This window comes from Microtus pennsylvanicus, chromosome 13 (genome assembly GCF_037038515.1).
Source record: "Microtus pennsylvanicus isolate mMicPen1 chromosome 13, mMicPen1.hap1, whole genome shotgun sequence".
In the NCBI taxonomy this organism is placed as follows: domain Eukaryota; kingdom Metazoa; phylum Chordata; class Mammalia; order Rodentia; family Cricetidae; genus Microtus; species Microtus pennsylvanicus.
In genome coordinates this window covers 58,389,692-58,410,744 of record NC_134591.1, presented here as the reverse complement: position 1 = coordinate 58,410,744, position 21,053 = coordinate 58,389,692, and the positions used below count along the sequence as shown (strand labels likewise).

Here is a 21,053-nt window from a genome sequence, read left to right as displayed (position 1 = left end):
ACTCTCCAGTCTCGGTGTCGTCTGCAATGTCACCTGACAAACTCTCCAGTCTCGGTGTCGTCTGCAATGTCACCCCTGACAAACTCTCCAGTCTCGGTGTCGTCTGCAATGTCACCTGACAAACTCTCCAGTCTCGGGTTCGTCTGCAATGTCACCTGACAAACTCTCCAGTCTCGGTGTCGTCTGCAATGTCACCCCTGACAAACTTTTCACAGTTGTTTTATTTTTTGATTCTGGGGGGCAGGTACCTTGATTTTTTTTGAACAGGATCTCACTATGTGGGTCTGACTCCCTGACTAGTCTGAACTCACTCTGTAGATCAGGACAGCCTGGAACTCATAGAGATCCTCCTGCCTCTGCCTCCTGAGTGCTGGGATTAAAGGCGTGTGCCATCACACCTGGCTGAACTCTGCGCCCTCCCAAAACTGCTACAGAATTATGAAGGAAGACTGGATAAGCATCTTTCCAAAGCAGGAAGGGATTTATCAGTCTAGAGGAAGGGTGGCAGCTGATTACACTCAACCAGACTGAGAGGGACTGTCCAGCTCAGCCAGATGTGCTGTCCAGCTCAGTCAAACATGCTGTACGGCTCAACCAGACCAAAGAGGGACTGTCCAGCTCAGCCAGATGTGCTGTCCAGCTCAGTCAAACATGCTGTACGGTTCAACCAGACTGAGAGGGACTGTCCAGCTCAGCCAGATGTGCTGTCCAGCTCAGTCAAACATGCTGTACGGCTCAACCAGACCAAAGAGGGACTGTCCAGCTCAGCAAGATGTGCTGTCCAGTCCAGCCACTGCCTTCTTGTTCTTTACTCAGGGTTAAATACTAGCCATGCCTTTCAATAGATAAGAGAGTTCTTTCTATAAATAACAGCCATATAACCAATCAGTGACTCCCCTGGTTCAGAAAAGCTATTATGGAACAGGGCCAGAGTCTTGTCTATAAATGCCCTCTTTAACAAGGAGTGAGATTAACTTAGGAAGACCTCTTGCTTGAGAACTTATTCCAGACCTTAACCTAAATAAAAACAATTGCTTTTCAGTATCAATCAAAGAGAAATGTAAAAGTCCTTATTAATAAGTTACTTTTCAATATTAGTACTATGTTAAAATACATAGGTAGAATACAGGTAGAAACAAAAACACACACAGCTGTGAGCTGCAAGTATTCAATATTGCCAACAGAACTGTATGTGTTGAGCTTAGAGCACATAAGGTAGATATTCTCTCCCTCCCTTCCTTCCTCCCTCCCTCCCTCCCTCCCTTCCTTTCTTCCAAGACAGGGTTTCTCTATATAGTTCTGGCTGTTCTGAAACTTGCTTTGTAGACCAGGCTAGCCTCAAACTCAGAGATTTTTCTGCTTCTGCCTCCTAACTGCCAGGATTAAAGGTGTGTGCCACCATCACAGGCACACGTGACACACACACCCAGGCAAAATATACATACACAATAAAAAAAAAACCTTTTTTGCGACTAGAGAGACGGCTCAGCACTTAAGAGCACCTTTTGCCTTCCAGAGAATTGTTTCAGTTCCCAGCACCAGCTAAAACCACTTGTAACTATAGTCCCAGGGGATCTAATATCCTATTCCAGTCTCCACAGGCACTGCAGGTAAAACATCCATACTCATAATAAATAAATCTTCTCCTATTCATCATGACCAAGTAACAAAATTACATAATTGCCCCAAACCTCCTGAGTATCTTGATCCTCCTCTTCTACCTCCTCTTCTCCATCTTCTTCAGACTCATCTGTCATTTCTTCTTCTTCCTCTTCCTCTTCAAATCCATCTTCATTATCTAATTGAAATAATGCTTGGCGCTTTTGCCGCTCCTCAATCCTCCGGAGTTTCATTGCCTCCTGCAATTTAGCTTTTAGTACCTGCAGTTTTTCACCTGAACAACAAAAAAAATATTAGCATGCTTCAGATATGACTGACTACACAATACAATAAATAAACATGAAATTTATGTAACTCTATTTGTATTCTAGACACCCGAAAGGAAAACCAAAGACCTTACTACTCTAGGCTTTTACTTATTTTTGTTGTTGTTGCTGTTGTTTTGTTTTTCAAGTCAGGGTTTGTGTAGCCTTGGCTGTCCTGGAACTAGCTCTATAGACCAGGCTGGCCTTGAACTCACAAAGAAACACTTATCTCTGCTGGGATTAAAGGCATGTGCCACCACCACCTGACTGGCTTTTACTTATTTTAACATGGGATAGTACAGAAGAGAATGTCTGCACCCAGATAATGATAATGGGGAGGGAATGAGGCTTCAGAAGTCTCCAGCTCAAAGGGACAGGGATGTAGCTCAGCAGAGAAACATTTGACTAACACGCAGGAGCTCTGGATTTGAGTCTCAGCGCTGGGAAAGTCTCTGGCTCAGAAGCCATGATGGAAAACAGTGACACACTTATTTATAGAAAGACCAGCAATTAAAAAGTAAGCCTGAGTACTGGCTTTGGGGGAGCCTAGGCAGTTTGGATGCTCACCTTACTAAACCTGGATGGAGGTGGGCGGTCCTTGGACTTCCCACAGGTCAGGGAACCCTGATTGCTCTTCAAGCTGATGAGGGAGAGGGACTTGATCGGGGGAGGGGGAGGGAAATGGGAGGCGGTGGCGGGGAGGAGGCAGAAATCCTTAATAAATAAATAAATTTTAAAAAAAAGAAAAAAAATCAAAAAAAAAATTAAGCCTGATAAAAGGGATAATTCTCCTGCCTCAGCCTCCCAAATGCTGGGGTGTGCCTGGCTTCTCTATACATTTTTCTATAGTATTTATTACTTTTTGTAAATAGGTAAGTGCTATTTAGAAAAAATAAAGCTATTGTGCCCACCCCACATTTCTCATGGTGCCGTGGTCTCCAAGGAAAAAGGGTCTGCAACTTTCTGCCATATGGCCTCCAATAATAAAGACAAATACCTGGTTTTGTGTGGCTTGCTTCATCCAGCTTCTCAGCTGCCAATGTCACGGGCACCACATCTGTCTTTAGCTCCTCCTTGCCGTCACTGCCCAAGTCCTTTACTATGATGTTCACGTTCACCGTCTGACGAGCCCTGGGAGTGGCTGCTGGATTAGCATGCCTCCAGAAACGCTGCTTCAGGGCTTCCAGTTCTAAATGCAAACAGGAACCAGTTTGTCAGTTTGTCATGCTCATGCTCTTTCCTTGAAGATTCCAGTTAAGAATGATGAGCATAGAGGAAAATAACAGGGAAACTAAAACCCCCTTGCTACTAAGATCTGCATAAAATTCATACACTATAACCTATACCCGTTCTCGCTGTTTTAAAAACCAAACATTTTAAAGCAAATTTTTATCACACTTACCATAGTGTGTGTTTGCGTACCACGGCACGTGTGGAGGTCAGAACAGTTATTAGAGTCAGTCCTTTCTTTCCATCTTGTGGGTTCCAGAGATCAAACTCAGGTCAACAGCTTGATAGCATGTGCCTTTACTCTTTGCCTCTGTTTCATTTTTAGTATCAAATTAGCCTTAATTTCAGCTATTAAAAAGCTTAATTTGGAGCCGGTTGTTGTGGTACATACCTTTAATTCCAAGTACAGCACTTGGAATTAAAGAGGCAGGTGTATCTCTGAGTTCAAGGCCATCTTGGTCAACAGGCCAATTTCAGGCCAGCCAGGGCTACATAGTGAGCCGCTGTCTCAAAAAACACAACGAGTTTAATTTGGGGCTGGAGATGGCTCAGTGGTTAAGAGCACTAGCTGCTCTTGCAGAGGACCTGAGTTTGGTTCCCAGCACCCACACTGTGGTTAACAACTGCCTGTCACTCAAGTTCCAGGGAATCCAATGCCTTCTGACCTCCAAGGGCTTCTGCACACATATAGTGAACATTCATACATTCAGGCACATATACATAAAATGAAACAAATAAACAGTAACTTTTAAAAAAGTGGCAAGATTAGTTTTAAAAATATAAAAATAAAAAGCTTATTTTTTGTTGGATCTTATTAGTATTTTGTTTGTTTTTAGAGACAGGGTCTCATGCTGTCCATGCCTATCTTGAACTCCTGATCCTATTGCCTCTGCCATCTAAGTGCCGAGATGGTGTGCACCATCACACCCAGCTGATGATGAACTTTTTAAAAACATGTATTTAAATCCCATGTTAGTAGCAATATGGCTAGCACCTAGATGTGTTCTTTACTTTCTCTAGAGGAGGAGACAAAATCTTCTATTGTGCCTTTAACAATTATTAGCAGTAAAAAACCCAACTCTAAAAGATGTTATGTCTACTTACAGAGAAAAGAAGAATGAGAGAAACCCTAAGGCTGCTTCCTATTTATAGTGGCTCGGTAACGTTGGAAGCAACAGGTGGTACCAGCGGAAAGGGAACAGAAATAGGCAGATCATTATTGATGCTAATAAAATAAAACAGTTGAGTAGGAAGGTTTCACTAAGGCCCTAAAATAACAGAGAGGAAGCACCTTCATTCATAACTAGAAAAAGTGACGACGCAAAGCTCTTCGTCTTGGAATCAGGTGACGCAAACCCTTTCTTTGCCCTTCAATACACGGCTCAACTATGCCATCTTCTCCTCCCCTCAGTCTTTTCCTAGTCTCTCTCATCTCTCGCCAGGTAGAAAACCTCTGCCCCAGCTCAAGTCTACACCAGTAGCTTCGGTCTACTGTTCTCATTTCCACTAACTAAAGCTAGATACTATTCCTAGGCCTTCATAAAGAATAGGAATAGTGTATTTCCTACATGATGAAATTTAAATCTATATTCATTTTTCTCATGAAAATTAACTCTATGAGATAAAGAAAGTGAGATATTATCATTGTTTTCATTCTTGCTTGTACTTTTTGAAATTTATTTAAAAATTTTAAATTGTGTGTGTTTATGTGCAAGTGACTACAGGTGCCCCTGAGACCCAGGGGCATCAGATCCCCTAGAACTGGAGTTCCAGATGGTTATGAGCTGCCAGACATGGGTGCTGGGACTGAACTTGGATCCTCTGCAAAAGCAGCACATTCTCTTAACCACAGAGCCATCTCTTTAACTTCCTTTTCTGTTTCTCAGGTTTTTGAAACAGGGTCTTGGCTAGGTAGCCTTGGCTGGTCTGGTACTTGCTACATAGGCCACGGTGGCCTTGAACTTTCAATAATTCTCCTGCTTTGGCCTTTTAAGTGCTAGGATTACAGGTACATGGTATCATGCCCAGATCCCTAATATTAATCTTAAGCCCTTTCAAGGCATCAACTATACAAGTGATCAGCTTGAACCTCCTAAAATGAATAATTGAGTCATTTTTTTCTGCTTAAAAAAATAAGATTTTTTAAATTTATTTATTTATTAAAGATTTCTGCCTCCTCCCCGCCACCACCTCCCATTTCCCTCCCCCTCTCCCGATCAAGTAAAAATAAAATTTTTCAACCAGGCTGTCCTCAAACTAACAGAGATCCGCCTGCCTCTGCCTCCCGAGTGCTGGGCTTGCCTCAAAAAAACCAAAATAAATAAATAAATAAAACTTTTCAATGATCCTTGATTAGAAAGGCTCAATCATAGCTCTGCTATGCCACAGGATCTAGGCTGTCGCCAATTCCCTACAACCATCATACCCACTAGCCAGCACTCCCTGTGACATCTATTACCTGTGTCTTTTGCAGTTGTCTCTACCAAAAATGCTCTTTTCCCTCCCTGCCTTGGTATCTCCTCCTCAGTTTTCAGTACGCTGGTGGGTTTTTTGTTTTATTTCTTCTTTTAGAAATGTGTCTGAATGTCTAACCCAAGTAAGTGCCATTTGCTCTAGGGTTCCTATGCATTTTCTCTAATGGCATATACTGACCACTTTATTTACCACCTAGTAAGGTAATAGTCGATTTGCCTAAAGCCTATCTCTATTCAATTTTCATTTTCTCAAAAAGAGGGGTTGTGTCTTACTTGTACACATACTACCCAACAAAATGCTAAATTGAAGTTTATTGCATGAATGTTGACACAAACTTCATGTCCAGAGTAGCATGAAAAAGACTGGTCTGGAAACAGCTTTCATATCAATTATATTTAAAGGATAAATAAACTTTTTTTGAGTCAGAGTCTCACTGGGTAGCTCTGACTGTCCTGGAACTCTCTAAGTCGACCAAGGTATTGATCTCGAGCCCAGAGATAAGCCTGCCTCTGCCTCCCAAATGTTGGGACTAAAGGCATGTGCTATCATACCCAGCAGGACAAAATGCTGAATTAAAAGAAGGTGTCCATCATGTGGCAGGTATTATGCTAGGTTCTGCATGAGCTAAATGTTATGCTGGAAAAATTACACAACTCCTGAGCCTGTTTCTTCATTTTGCAAAATAATCTCCAGGGCTATAAGAATTAAGGAAGATAATAAAGAATATATCAGGATTTAATATAATAGATCCTCAAAAGGTTTTACTCCTGTATCTGAGGCCAGGACTACTTAGATAGTGCCTACTGTCGTTTAGCATGTTCCTTGGTGCGGTGGGCAGCAGCTCCTTCTTGTCCCTCGCTAATGACTGTGCAGTTGTGTTTCATAGCAGCCCAGCTAGATCTCTAGTTCCAGTCAAATGCCCATCTTCTCCCATTTTCTATCATTTTCTATGTCCTTCCCAGGCATACTTACAGTGTACACCTGTAACCCTAGTACTTGGGAGGCAGAGGGAGAGGAATGCTGCCAAGTTTGAGGCCAGCTTGATTTACACTGTGAGTTCTAGAATAGCCAAGGTTACACAGTGAGACCCTGACTCAAAACAACACACACACACACACACTCACATTCCCAGAGTACTCTTCTCTCTCTACTACAAAGCCCATCTACCCAACAAAGTCACCAGGAATATTTTATAACAGACACAGTGGCTGACATAGCACCTGCCAATGATAAGCTGCTAAATGAAACAGTCTTGTGTGTGTGTGTGTGTGTGTGTGTTTTTGAGACAAGGTTTCTCTGTGTAGCTTTGGAACTTGCTCTGTAGACCAGGCTGGCCTTGAACTCACAGAGATCTTCCTGCCTCTGCCTCCCGAGTGCTGGGATTAAAGATGTGTGCTACCACTGCCTGGCTGAAAGTTCCGATGTAAATAATTTTAGTTATCACTATTTGAATGCTTCTTTACTCTAATCATTTGAATACATTATTTCAATACACCTTCAGTATTGTATCACTCTGGAGCCATACAGTATAGTATGTCTTTCTTTTCTTTCTTTCGAAGATGGGTTAGAGAGAAGCCAGGCTTGATTAAGTGCTGGCACATTCCGAATCCCAACACTTGTGAGGCAGAGTCAGGAGGACTGGAAATTCAAGGCTAACCTGAACTACACAGAGAGATCCTGATTCAAACAATAACTAAATATCCTAAACTCAGTTCAACAACTTGTAATATATTATAAGGACAGGGAATGACTCATCTAATATGCATAAACCCTAAATTCAATCCCTAGCCTCCACGAACCAGGCATGGCAGTACGTGCCTACAATCCCAACACTCAGAAAGTCAAGGTCACTCATGACTACACAGTGAGTTTGAGACTAGCCAGAGAAACACAAGACACAAGAATGTCAAGAGTCCTGGAGCTGCAGTTATGAGTAGTTATGAACCACCAGACGTAGATGCTGGGAACCAAACTCTCTCTGGTCCTCTGTAGAGCAACAAGAGCTCTTAACCAAGGCCTACAGTGAAAGGACCGTTTACCTGGGTGTATGATAGAGTGCCTTGCTTATAAAACAGGATGCCTATGAGGTTACAGGTGACCTTGCTCTGTCAGCTCAGAAAGGGGTAAGGCATCTTATAAATGTAGCAAATAGTTTAGTATCTGCTGAGTATGGGGTTTGGGGGAAGAAATTCAGTTTTGCAGACAATATAAGTGGACCAAAGTGTTTCTCTCTGGCTGTGAAAAATGAAATGTTTTTATGAATGATTTAATAAGATCTGACACAGGGTCAGAGAAAAATTTAGATGTTCAAATCAGAAACAAATTCCTAAATACCATAACCCAACAGCAATCTGCCTATTCTACATGTTAATTATCACAAGGCTTCCATCTGAAAAAAGTCTTAAAGATCACCCTGACATTCTGTCAGACTCATCTGAATGAGATTCTAGTGCAATCCCTGGCTTCTCCCTCGTTCACCATCTTCCACACTAGCACAAGTTGCAGGTATGAACCACAGTCTCCCCAGTTTCAAGGGTTACCTCTGTTCGTTTCAGGTTCGTCAAGTGTCACAAAGGAATCTTCATCAGCACCCAGCCGAGGCCGAATGGAGACATCCACTCCCAGTTGTCGAAGTCGGTCCACAGTGAATCTTCTCACCTTTACAGGGGGTGCGACCGCTAACAATTTAGTCTTTTGCTCTGGCTCTTCCTCTTTCGAATCTGTTTCTTCTGTTTCTTTCAGTTTTTCTCCCTCCAGGGCACAAGGGTCAGATGCTATGAGTTCTCCAACCTGACATTCTTCATTGGCCTTGTTCCTGGAGATGGGGGATTCCTGCTGTGATGCTGATCTGTCCCCAGGAGAAGGTCTGTCTTCAATGTGCTTCTCGGGCTCCTCAATTTCCAGCTCTCCGTGTCTTACCGGCTCCTCTGACTGAGCTTCATCTGACCCAGTGGTGATCCCAGCTTCTTCGGAGACCTCAGGTAAGACATTAGTACCCATTGCGATTTCTGTACCTGGTGTCCGCTCAGTGCCTTTGCTGGGGTCATCAGCGGTCATCTCTGCTGCATCTGTTGTGGTTATGGTTTCCTTGTGATGGCTTGACTGATACTTACATGACCTAGTAAAGGGGAAATGAGCTGGAATTGAAAATTCTCAAAACTCTCACTGTGAAACACTCTCATCCCTCAACACAGAATGAATCGTTTAAATCAGTTTTAAGGGACTATGGAGTCTGAACTTTTATACCAGATGCTACAAAACTGAATATTCACTAAGACAATAATCACAAGAAAAGCAGGTTCTTACTTCAGCAGGGCCATGGCATTTCCCTGGCAAGTGGGCCGAGGTTTACGTTTGAAGAAATCGTGAATGGTTTTATTCTCAGGCATATGATATGGAAGATTAAGTGCAGACTCTAAAAAATTGGAACAAAACAAGGAAATACTCGTGTATATTTTGAAATGCCACTTCATACTCAGTTAATCAAATAGTGTAACACAAAGTCATCATGAGAAACAGAAAGCAACCCTGCTTTACCAAGGGCAAGGGCAAACACAGATAAGCTCCTTGGAGACCCCTGGCTTTTGTGTTTGTTTTGTTACAGGGTCATGCTGTGTAACATGGGCTAGCCTGGAACCTGCCGTAGAGTCCATGTTGATTTCAAACTTCCAATCCTCCCAGCTTCAAACACCATAAGGGCCTTGGACCATAAGACAGGCAAAAATCAACCAGAATGACTTTAACAAACACATATTCTTAGATTCCACTTCAAACCTATTTAATCAGAATTATTGTGGGGCCTAAAATTTTATGGACTTCAAAACTTCCTACAGGGACCCTGATGTAGTCAGCCCACAGACAACATTTAAAAGCTTTCCCTCTAGGGGCTAGAGCACTAACGCTCTCACAGAGGACCCGAGTTCAGTTCCCAGAACCCATGTCAGGACAGCAGTTCACAACTGCCTACAACTGAGCTCCAGGGGCTCTGACTTCCCCTGGCCTCTGCGGGCAATTACACCCACGTGAATACAACCCACACACATATACAAACAGCTTAAAATTTAAAAAATTTATATCTTAGAAACAAAGTTTCCCCTTAACTCTACCACAGTTCTGCAAATTTTCTTGCTTATATTAATGGTCCATGGGCATTGAAAACAATGGACATTTATCAAGCTTAACTCTAAATTTCAAATCACAATGTGAATTCATATCAGGAGTATCAGCAAACCAACTCCTCTACATCCACATTGAGGTGACAAAAACAAACAAACCACAAAACCATGATTCAGCTCAAAGTTTACTGTACTGGTTTGTATTACCTCGGACAAGACGCTGGGTCTCACTGTGTAGCTTTTTTAATGCTTCCTTACTTAACTTCGCTGCCTTTCTTTCCTTTAAAAAAACAAAACAAAGGGTGAAACTACATTAATGGTGTTTTTCAGAAAGATATTTATCTCTGAAGAGTTTTTCTCTCCAAGAAAACAGGAAGAGAAGGAAGAACGGGCACTAATAAACTCAGTACAAAAATAAAATGTACTTATTAGCAAATCTCAGAAAACAAATTTAACCTAATGATATTTCTGCTCCTTCCATGTACAAAAAAACATCTTGGAGGACGGAGAGATGACTCAGTGGGTAGGAGCACTTGCTGCTCTTGCAGAGGACCCATGTGGCAGCTCCAGGTCCAGGGGATCTGACACCCACTTATGGGCACCAGGCACTGCATGCATGTGGTATATACATACACATAATAAATAAATAAATCCTTTAAAAAAAGAAGTAAATAAGAAAAGAAAGATCTTGGAAATGAAATAAGACAAAGATTTATCTATGAGAAATGCACACTCTCCTGTGGAAGAGGTCAATACAATTACTGGTAGGGCTGTCTTACCTTCCTCCCACTGCCTTTAGATAACTCATTTTCCTCTTCTAATGAAAACGCCTCACTCTCCAGAGATGGTTCCTTTTTCTACAAGATTGCAAATTGATTAAAGAAAAAAACTAAACTCAGACAAAAAGATATTTTTCTCTTGTTGGTGAGAGGCATTGAACTGGGCAAGTGCTTTTCCACTGAGATACATCCCCAGTCCTCAAATTTTGTTCTGAGACAGGGTCTCATTAAATTTCTCGGGCTGGCCTTGAACTTGCAATTCTCCTGCCTCCCGAGTAGCTGGGATAACACAACCAACAGGCTGGTGAAAGGATGTTTCTTACTACATCATACCACTTTACTCTTAAGTTAATAATTACCTGTTAGAAACTTTTCCTACTGTGCTTAGAAAAAAGTTAGATACAAATGGAATCAGAATCTTAATTTTTCTATTCATTTATTTCCTAAGAAGGGAAATGATATCTAGGGAACTGAAAAAACAATCTCTCTTTTATGGGGACTGGAAATGTTAAACCAGCAGTTAAGAGCACTTACTCAGTTCCTAACACTTGTGTCATAGCCCACAGAGCCAAAGTGCAGAGGACCACGATTTGACTCCCAGTACCCACAAGGCAGCTCACAACCACCTGAAACTCATGCTCTAGCGGATCCAATGCCCCCTTTCTGGCTTCCATGGGCATTGCATGCATGTGGTACATAGACATATATGTAAGCAAAAACCCACATACATAAAAACAAATCTTTTAGAAATTAAGTTAAAAAATGAAAGTTGCAACAGTAAATCAAACACAAAGCAAAGGTTTGAGGAGGCGGGCTAGGCTGGGGTGGCTCTTCACTTGCCTTGTGATTTTTCATTTTGTTCTTCACAGCTGCCCTTATCGACTCTAATGACTCTTCATCTTCCATTGGAGAGTCGTTTTCTTCTTCCAAACCTGTTTCAAAAAGATCACTGTCTTCAAGAAGACAGCCACTGTCATTAAGCGGCTGGTCTGCAACACTTTCCTGGGTGATAAAGAGAAGGCACAACCTCGTCATTTTAAAGCCTAGCATTTCACATCACGTGGCAATCTGAAACAGACAACAAACCCCACCATTCATCAACAGAAAAAATAGCGCACCTAGAACATTCTTAGTGAGTCCTAACCTACAATTAGCCTTTGAAATCCAAGCTGTGATTTGTGTAACAGCTCTGACTGCCCTGGAACTTCCTCTGTAGACCAGGCTGGCCTCAAACTCACAGAGATCCGCCTGCCTCTGCTTGGTGTGTATCGCCTCCCGCTAACAAATGAACTTTTGATTGATTCTGTGTTTTTCAAAAATCTTCCCTTTGAAGTCAGTTTCATCAGAGGAGCAGTAACAAAGAATTACTACAAGAACACACCAAGAAACCAGAAACCCATCTATTCGGAAGTATCCTTCATGTATCCATAATGGCAAAGAAGATCAATAATTCTAAATTACAAAACCATTCCACCTTATGCAAAGCAGTCAATATAAAACTACACTTTGTGTATGGAAACAGTATTAGGAACTAAAACCTACATTTTAAAACATTAATCTACCTTAAAAAAATAAAACCTAATTATTCTTTAGAATGTACTTCAACAAACTCAAACATGAAATATTCATACATACATAAGGGTATATTGTTCACACTTAAAAAATAAAATTCTGCTGGGTGGTGGTGGCGCTTGTCTTTAATCCTAGCACTTGGGAGGGAGAAGTCTCTGTGAGTTCGAGACCAGCCTGGCCTACAGAGTGAGTTCCAGGATAGCCAGGGCTGTTTCACAGAGAAACCTTGTCTCGAAATATGAAAAAAAAAAAAAAAGAAAGAAAGAAATTCTGTCATTTGCAGCAATGTTGATGGGACTCAGAGGACTGAGGAAGTTTGAATGTAATTGGCCACCATAACCTCATAGGGAGCGGCACTACTAGAAGGTGTGGCTTTGTTGGAGGAAGTGTGTCACTGTGGGTGTAGGCTTTGAGGTTTCCTGTGCTCAGGATGCAGCCCCGTGTCACAGTCGACTTCCTGTTGCCTACAAGATGTAGCACTCCCAGCTGCCATGTCTGCCTGCATGCTGCCATGCTCCTCACCATGACAACGGACCGAACCTCTGAACTGTAAGCGAGCCACCTCAATTAAAAGTTTTTCTCTCTAAGAGTTGTCGTGGTCATGGTATCTCTCACAGCAATAGAATCCCCAACTAAGACAAGGACATTATGTTAAACTAGAAAGAGAAAGAGCACATGTTCCCACTTATATGTGGATATTAAGAAGTTGATTTTGGGCTAGAAGACAGTTCAGCAGTTAAGAGCACTTGCTGCTGTTAAAAGAGGACCCAGATTCAGTTCCCAATACCCTTCTCTGGTGGCGTCCAGCTGACTTTAACTCCAGCTCCAGAGGATCTGACACCTCTGACCTCTACAGGCACCTGCACCATCCACATGGTGTACATGAACTTACACAGGCACAAACACATACACATTAATAGAAAAAAAGTGTGAGAATTAGAAAGGTGGGGCCTTGGATGAATGGGTTATAGAGATAACAGTCAGTGGGTATAGGAGTGTGGATGAATAAGAATAACTCTGTTTTGTTAATAATTTGTTTATTTTATGTGCATTGGTGTTTTGCTTGCATGTATGTGTGTGAGGGTGTCAGGTCCCCTAGAACTGGAGTTACAGACAGTTGTGAGCAGCCATGTGGGTGCTGGGAATTGACAGGGTCCTCTGGAAGAACAGTCAGTGCTCTTAACTGCTGAGCCACCTCTCCAGCCCTCAAGGATAACTCTTAAGGCCCTACAACACAGTAAGATAACTATTGGTTGACAAGCATTAATTCAATATTTCAACATAACCAGTGGACAGAATTTTTAATGTGCCCAACATAAAGAAAAGCCAACTGCTGGAGGTGATGGTTTTGCCAGTTGTTCTGATCTGATCCTTACATATTGCACACATGCACTGAAATATCACAGAACCCCTAAGTATGTACAATTACATGTCCAGTAAAAATATATTTTAGAAGAACCTTGAATAAAGACTGCATTATAAAGTTCAGAAAAATGATTGCTGGGCTTGGTGGCGCACGCCTTTAATCCCAGCGTTCAGGAGGCAGAGGCAGGCGGATCTCTGTGAGCCAAAGTCTAGCCTGGTCTACAGAGTGAGTTCCAGGATAGCCAGGGCTACATGGTGAAACCACCTCAAAATTAACAACAACGAATAGGATTACAAAGTTCAGAAAATCATAACACACCTCATGTTTTGTTTCCTTTTTTTTCAGCCGCCGAATTTTTTCCACCATTCTCTCCTCTTTCTCGAGTCTTCTCTTGGATTTCATTTTTGCTTTTCCTTCAGCTCCTTCTCTGGAGAGGTTTTTGGCTAGCTTTCTGTCAGGGGTGAGATCCGTGGGGCGTCCAGACTGGTGGTTCAGTTCTAAGGAAGACGTCTCTGGAGTTCCAGGGCTCTCCTGACACACAGTTCCCTCCAGGTTACTCTCATCGCTGTCGGCCAGGGTCTTAGAGATGCTTTTGTGCTTCCTGCTCTCCCTCGAGTGCAAGTTCTCTTTATTCTCCTCCGCGCTGCCATAGGTGGGCATCTCTGGAGCGACATCTCTGTCCTCAGCCTCCGAATCGCTGTCCTGCAGCACTTTCCTGCCCTTCGGTTTCTTACTCACAAATATCTCTTCGTCAGAATCTGGAGGAAAAAAATTTTTTTTTTTAAAAAAAAAGAAGATACCCAATCATTTGGTCTTCTTCCTAGCTACTTAAAATTATATTTAATTATACATGTGATATGTCACCTTGTGGGATTACACAACTACATTAAGAACTGGCTGTAGCAAAGCATATCTAAAAATACACTACAAGTTTTTTCCTGTGCCAAAACCTCTCTTGCTAAAAATGTAATTATATGTACTTATAATGTGTGAAGCTGTTCTAATCATCCTGGCAGGTGTTAGAAATCCTTTTCTATAGTGAATGCGATTTAACCAGGCAATGTAGTAATTATTAGACACTTTATCTATTCAGTTATATAACAGAAATGGATATTCCTTAAAAAAAAATCTATGTAAGCACTGTTATTTTCTATCTGTAAAAAAGAAAATAAATAATAAAGCTGGGGCACTAACAATATAACAAGTCAATAAAATAACTGTAACTGCTTACAACCCAGGACCCCACACTTTATTCCTAAGATTAATAGTAGGTATATTACAAACCTCTTTCACTCAGGGGATCGAGTGTTTCAAAGCTGCCCTGTCCACTGTCTACGGGACTGTCTGCTGCTTCTTGTGAAGCGAATTTTAGATCACTGACTTCCAGGTTAACCTAGAAAATGAGAATAAACTTTGCGTTAACAAGGAGACCGCGCACCGAGAATGTATGGATCCACAAAGCATGGGGTCATCCTGCTGCAACTGGAAAGAACCAACACAATGGTTTGATGAGGGGATGACATTTAGAATCACTGGCCAAAACAATAAACAAACAAAAACAGACATCAATTGCTACAGAATGCTAAGTGAACAACTCCTTTACTTTTAATTATTAAGCACATTAATTGCACCAATCAGATTCATTGTGTTGTTTCCTTTTTTTAAATTGAAAAGATTAATTTATTTTATGTATATGGATGTTTTCATCTGGATATGTCCGTGCACCATATCCATGCAGTGCCTGTGGGAACCAAAAGGGGGCGCGAGAGCCCCTAAAACTGTAGTTACAGACTGCCCTCATGTGGATGTTGGGGATTGAACCAGGGTTCTCCGAAAGAACAGCAAGGGCTCGTAATCACTGAGTCATCTCTCCAGACCCTTTAAAATTATTAGTTTATGTGTATGAGTATTTCTCCTGAATGCATGGAAGGGCACTGTATGCAAGCTTGGTACCCATGAAGGTCAGAAAAGGGCACTGGATCCTGCCGAACTGGAATCAGGGATGGTTGTGAGCCACCATGTAGGAGACAGGAACAAACACAGGTCCTCTGGAAGAGCTGCAAGTGCTCTTACATAATAAGCCATCTTTCCAGCCCCCTTTTTAATTTTTTTTTTTTTAAAAATTACATCATTCATTTTGTGTCTGCATGGGCATGTTTGGAGAGGGAGTATGGAAAGTCAGAGGACAACCTGCATAAGTCTATTCTCTCCTACCAGGTGGGTCCTAGGGATGGAGTCAAGTCGTCAGGCTTGGCAACAAAGTGCCTTTACTCACGAGCCACCTCTCAGGCCCCGCTGTCACACACACACACACACACACACACACACACACACACACACACACACACACACACCATGCAGTAATTGTGTTCATCTGCCATTCTAACTTTGCCTCCCCATCTTCCTGGTACTCCTCTCTGTCCCTAGTCTAGTAATCCTTTCATCTACTTTCAGGCTTTTCTTTTTTCCTTTTCTTTTAAAATAAGAGTCAGTAAAAGCATGGCTTATGAGGTCAGCCACCTGCTTTTGCAAATAATTTTATTGAAACTAAGGCTTTTTTTGGATTTAGGTGAGGTAAGAAGGCAGGTCGGTGCAGGATGAGAGTTCATCTTGATTTAAGTCTGATATTTTTGCTCAGTATCTAATCATGGAAACTTTATGTCAAAATATGGCTTTCGCTTGTTGATTAGGTTTTCTGGTACCCCATTAAATCTGTTCCCAGGCAACTGTCTCGTCCTTGTCCTGACTCCAGAAAAGAACACAGATCCCGAAACAGTTTCCTACGGCCAAATTCCACCAGTGAGCCGTCAGCTACCAGCGGGACGCCGGGCGGGAAGCACTATTGGCCCGAGACCCGCACAGGTCTCTTCCAGAACCAGTTCCAACTTCGTACTCCCCTCGCCCAGTGTTTACAGCGAATCCCACCCCACATCCTCCAGGCTAGGCTGGCCAAGGCCTCCTTATTGCCGGGGATGCTGTAAAACAGGAGCTTGCGCGGCAGGAAACGCGCCAAAGAGCAAGGCGGGCTGCCGTGACAAGCCGAGAACCCGGCTGGGCCGACAGCAGCTCGGGCCGCCGAACCAGGAACCTCAAGGTCCGAGCGCGGGAAGACGCCAGGAAGAGACCCGTGCGAGGCCCAGGCCCCGGCCCCCTTCCCCATTCCAGGGGTCTCGAAGCGGTGCACGCCGGGAATTGTAGTCCTTCGGGCTCGGCTCTCGGGCCCCGCTGGGTCCCCTGTCATACCTGGCCCTCAGCGAGCGTCCTTCACAGCCCCGACCGGAGCCTAAACTCACCTCAGAATCCACTTCGCCGGTCATGATTCCGGCCTCCGTGCCGCGCGGCTCCGGGAGAACCGGTCCTCAGTAACTTCAACTTGCCGGCGGCAGCTCCCGCCGTCTCCAGCCCGGCAGCGGAGTTCGAGCTTTCGCGCCTAGACGCACTACAGCACCCACCCTCGGGGGTTTGCACCAATCCGAGGGAGGATTTCCTTCCGAAGCCCCACCCCTACCGTCCTGCCAATCAGGAAGCTCCTCCAGCCAGCCCTGCAAATGTAATTTGGGTTGTTTTGGCGGGTCGCGGCTGCTGTTGTCAACCAGATCTAGAAGTGGCTTTGGGGTGGCTGGGGGTGCCCGGTGTGAAGAGGTCCGACGCTATGGCTTGGAAAGAAGGTAGATTGCGAATGGTGTCCTTGGACTTTTGATCTTTGTGTTTCTTGGGTCGTACCAAGAGCAATTTGTGGAGTGAAGCTTCCAGGCAGGAAGTGAACTAGGGAGAAGTCCGTCCCTAGATATCCCCGGGGTGTCCCACACCTGATTTTTTGATAAGGGAGCCTGAGATCCCATTGGAGGCTTTTTCTCCATCAGTTCATTCCTGGAGCAATCCTAACCTATAGAGTTGTGTTCTTGCCTCTGTTTTTCGATTCTTTGTCCTTTCTTTGCCCTGCTCTATGGGCAGTTAAGACTGACCTTTCTGGACTGCATAGTCCCAGCTGTCCTACCTTTTGGGTTCTGTATGGTCAGGCTAGTGGTAAAACTACTTACAAGGTTATTGTAAAGAGACCAGCTGGCACAGGGAAAGAAAAAGCTGAGAGTTTATTACCGCCTCCCCTCCCCTTGCCCCCCCACCCCCCACCCCACCCCCCCGCACTGGTATGGCAACCAACTTGGCCCAGCTGGCTGAGGACTTTTCCAATTTAAGCACGGAAAACCTCACATCCCTAGACCCTGCTCTTCCAGAGGACCCAGGTTTGATTCCTATCACCCACAGGCACAAACATAGAGCACAGACACACATTCAAGCAAAACACCCATGCACATCAAAATGAGTAAAAACTTACTTTTATCCATTAGTCTACTCTTCCAAGAAGTTAGGCATTTTGGATTTTGCTTCGGCACACAGAATATTTCCAAGTCAATTCTAGGCCAGCAGGATAGCCCATCAGGAAAAGGCACTTGTTGCAGAGGCCAATGACCAGAGTTCTAGCCCTAGAACCCACAATGGAAGGAGAGACCTGACTCCCCAAAGTTATCATCTGATCTCCACATGGATGTTATGGCACATGTGTGCTCCACTCACTCACATGCAGCATACACACAAAAAATAAATTCTGAGAATACATGTATACAAGAAAATCAGAACTTAACATGTTTAGGCCATTGTCAAGTGTTCTGTTACGATTTGTTCCATGGCAGATAAACAAAACAGATGCCAAAGATTAAGAAAAGTTTGAACGGTTGCCTAAATCCTATCTTTCAGTCTTTTGCATTTTGTTGCCGTTGGGCAGAGAATCAAAGCCAGGACCTTACCATGCTAAATAAGTGTTCTCCCACCCTGATCATTCTCTAGGTCTTTTTTCTCTTCTTCTTATGAAAGGTAGCCTATCATGTCGCAGTTTATTACAATTCTATAGTTTGTGAACTGCTTTATTTTAACGGCCTAGGCCTAGGAGGCCTCATTTCTGGAGAAGCACTGCCACCAAGTGGTAGGTCTCAGTCATGTGTCTCTGTCTCTGTTTGTCTCTCTCTGTCTCTGTCTGTCTCTCTGTCTCTGTCTCTCTCTCTCTGTCTCTCTCCCTCTCTCTCTCTCTCTCTCTCCTGTGATAGGGTTTCTCTGTGTAGCCCTGGCTATCCTGGAAGGCTTTCTGTACACCAGGCTGGCCTCAAACTCATAGAGATTTGCCTGCCTCTGCCTCTCAAGTGCTGGGATTAAAGGTGTGTGTGGCCACTGCCCGGTTTACTTTTTTTAATGTTAATTTAACCCCCCCCATTTTTTTTTAATTGGGGGACTAGGTGGACATGCCCTTGTGTGAGAGACCGACAACAATCTGCAGGATCTATTTTCTCCTTCTAGCATGTGGGTTCTGGGATTCTAATCCCCTAAAACTGGAATTACAGGTAGTTGTAAATCCCCAGGTGTGGGTGAAGGAAGTAAGCACTCTCGGTCTCCGCACCATCTTTCCGGCTCCCTTGCTCTATTTCTCATCTGAAGCCACTTAGAGAAGGCTTGGGTTGTGTACGAGTAGGAGAGTCGCTGTAAGATTAGTCAAAGAGTTATTTAAACTTGTCTTCGGTAGAATGACATATTTATATCATCCAGCAAAGGAGTTGAGAAAAAAATTCATACTTCAATTTCAAACATCTTTAAAGCTCTTGAGAATGTCCTCGTTAGAGGTTGCATCCGGCTTTCTTGCTTACCATACGTCCTAAGCAAAAAGGAAAAAAAAAGGTCATGCAAGAACTGAAGCATAATAGTTGCTTAATAGTTGACTGAATGATCAAAATGTCAAACTAAGAGCAGAAAATGACCGGGGCCTTTCTTCGAGGTGAGCCAGCATACTTTCTGTGTAGAGGCTCCTGTGCCACAGCTTTGTCCAACCTCAAGAACCTATAAAGCAGTCAGTCACCTGTTCATTCAACAAACCCCAAGCTCCTTTTTAAGAAGCCTATGTTAGACACGAAAAATGCAAAGACACGTAAAAGGCAATGTGTTCTCAGAGAGCCTCCCACTGCTGTTGGAGACAGGCAAGCAATATATGCAATATGTAAATGTGCGCAAGAGATTGTGGGGAACTGCGGGGAGAGACAGCTACAGCTGGTGGCAGACGATGGCGGGGCAAGGCAGGGGAAATGACTCACCAACTGCAGGTCAAAGACGAGTTAGTTCCCCAGGCTGGCGCAAAGAGGAGACAGCATTCCGTGTTCATACATGGGCTGGATAAAGCTTTCTGTGTTCAAGGAACTGAAAGTAGGTCACTAGGGCTCGAGCACAGGGTGTATGGAGGGTGGGAGGAGGGGTCAAAACGTCTGGAATGTTCTACTCAGAATTTAAACAGAATGAACTGGGCAGTTGAGAAGTAGAGGTGGAAGTCGTTAAGGAGAGTGGTACAGTCAAATATGTGCCTGAGACAGATAACCCCAGCAGTGTGTGGAAGATGAATTCAAAGGGGATTATACTGGCAGCAGAAAGACCTGTTGTCTCTGGGAGATTACGGGAACTTGATTTAGGTCAATGGTAGTAACAATGAAAGAGAAGGGATGATTGGAAAAAAAGAGACAAAATTAATAGTGCTTGGTCGATGATTAACCTTGAGGGTGAGGGAGAGTCAGGGTGACCCCAGTGATGTCCACATTTCCGGGTTGATGGTGACGAGCCGTGATACTCTCCATTGAAACTAAGAATGCATGTCACTAATTAAAAATTCACCCATCTCTCAGGAGGTGTGGGGAAGGAGGATTTTAAGCTTGAGGCCAGGGGAAGGAGGAGAAAGAAAGGGACAGATAAGAGAACAAAGAAAAGGGGGGATTTGAAATGTAGCCAGTTGCTGAGTTACTTGCCTAGCGAACCCGAGGCCCTGGATTCCATCCTTAGCGACACAATAACTCGGCATGGTGGCACACTTGCTATCCCAACATTAAGGAGAAGCTCTGCTTAGCAGTTTTTTGTGTTCTACTCACATAGTGTCTCTTCACTACTCCATTTCTTTCCTGGTTCCCTACCCAAGAAATACATAGAGCAGAAATTTCTCCGTCCTGGCTGGATTCAATTTTCTCAGGTGTTTTTAGGTCAGTGCAAAGAAAATGTATTGAGACATTAGTATCCCCAGCACTTGATCAATCAAATATATCAGCCTGGGCTTGAGAGATGGCTTAGCAGCTAAGAGCACTCTCTGCTCTTATAGAAGACCAGAAATCTGGGGCTGGAGAGATGGCTTAGTGGTTAAGAGCATTGCCTGCTCTTCCAAAGGTCCTGAGTTCAATTCCCAGCAACCACATGGTGGCTCACAACCATCTGTAATGAGGTCTGGTGCCCTCTTCTGGCCTGCAGACATACACACAGACAGAATATTGTATGCATAATAAATAAATAAATATATATGAAAAAGAAGACCAGAAATCTGTTCCCAACACCCACATCAGGTGGCTCACAACTGCCTATAACTCCAGCTTTAGGTGATCTGACATCCTCTTTTGTCTTCCATTGGCACTTGTACACACATGTGCATACTCACATATGTAAATAAACTACAGCTTTTAAATGTCTATGTTCCTATAGACAGGACATATATTCTGCATATATTCTCATGCATCATTAT

At 43.4% G+C, this 21,053-nt stretch overlaps 1 protein-coding gene across 2 annotated transcripts in view; it reads right to left on the bottom strand.

Annotated features, from left to right (window-relative positions):
* Clspn (claspin) overlaps positions 1 to 16,909 on the bottom strand; it is a 37,376-nt gene extending 20,467 nt beyond the window's left edge. The window contains exons 1-10 of one of the 2 annotated variants that reach the window (XM_075946257.1): positions 16,756 to 16,909; positions 14,747 to 14,855; positions 13,781 to 14,220; positions 11,365 to 11,526; positions 10,525 to 10,602; positions 9,953 to 10,025; positions 8,937 to 9,045; positions 8,171 to 8,748; positions 2,923 to 3,114; positions 1,692 to 1,894 (exon numbers count right to left, since the gene is read on the bottom strand). In XM_075946257.1, coding sequence (XP_075802372.1) covers positions 1,692 to 1,894; positions 2,923 to 3,114; positions 8,171 to 8,748; positions 8,937 to 9,045; positions 9,953 to 10,025; positions 10,525 to 10,602; positions 11,365 to 11,526; positions 13,781 to 14,220; positions 14,747 to 14,855; positions 16,756 to 16,779 — 1,968 coding nt within the window. In that variant the 5' untranslated portion in view covers positions 16,780 to 16,909. Of the gene's footprint in view, positions 1 to 1,691; positions 1,895 to 2,922; positions 3,115 to 8,170; positions 8,749 to 8,936; positions 9,046 to 9,952; positions 10,026 to 10,524; positions 10,603 to 11,364; positions 11,527 to 13,780; positions 14,221 to 14,746; positions 14,856 to 16,755 lie in introns of those variants that run through there. The other variant, XM_075946258.1, reaches the window with a different exon arrangement.
* Between the last annotated feature and the right edge of the window lie 4,144 nt (positions 16,910 to 21,053).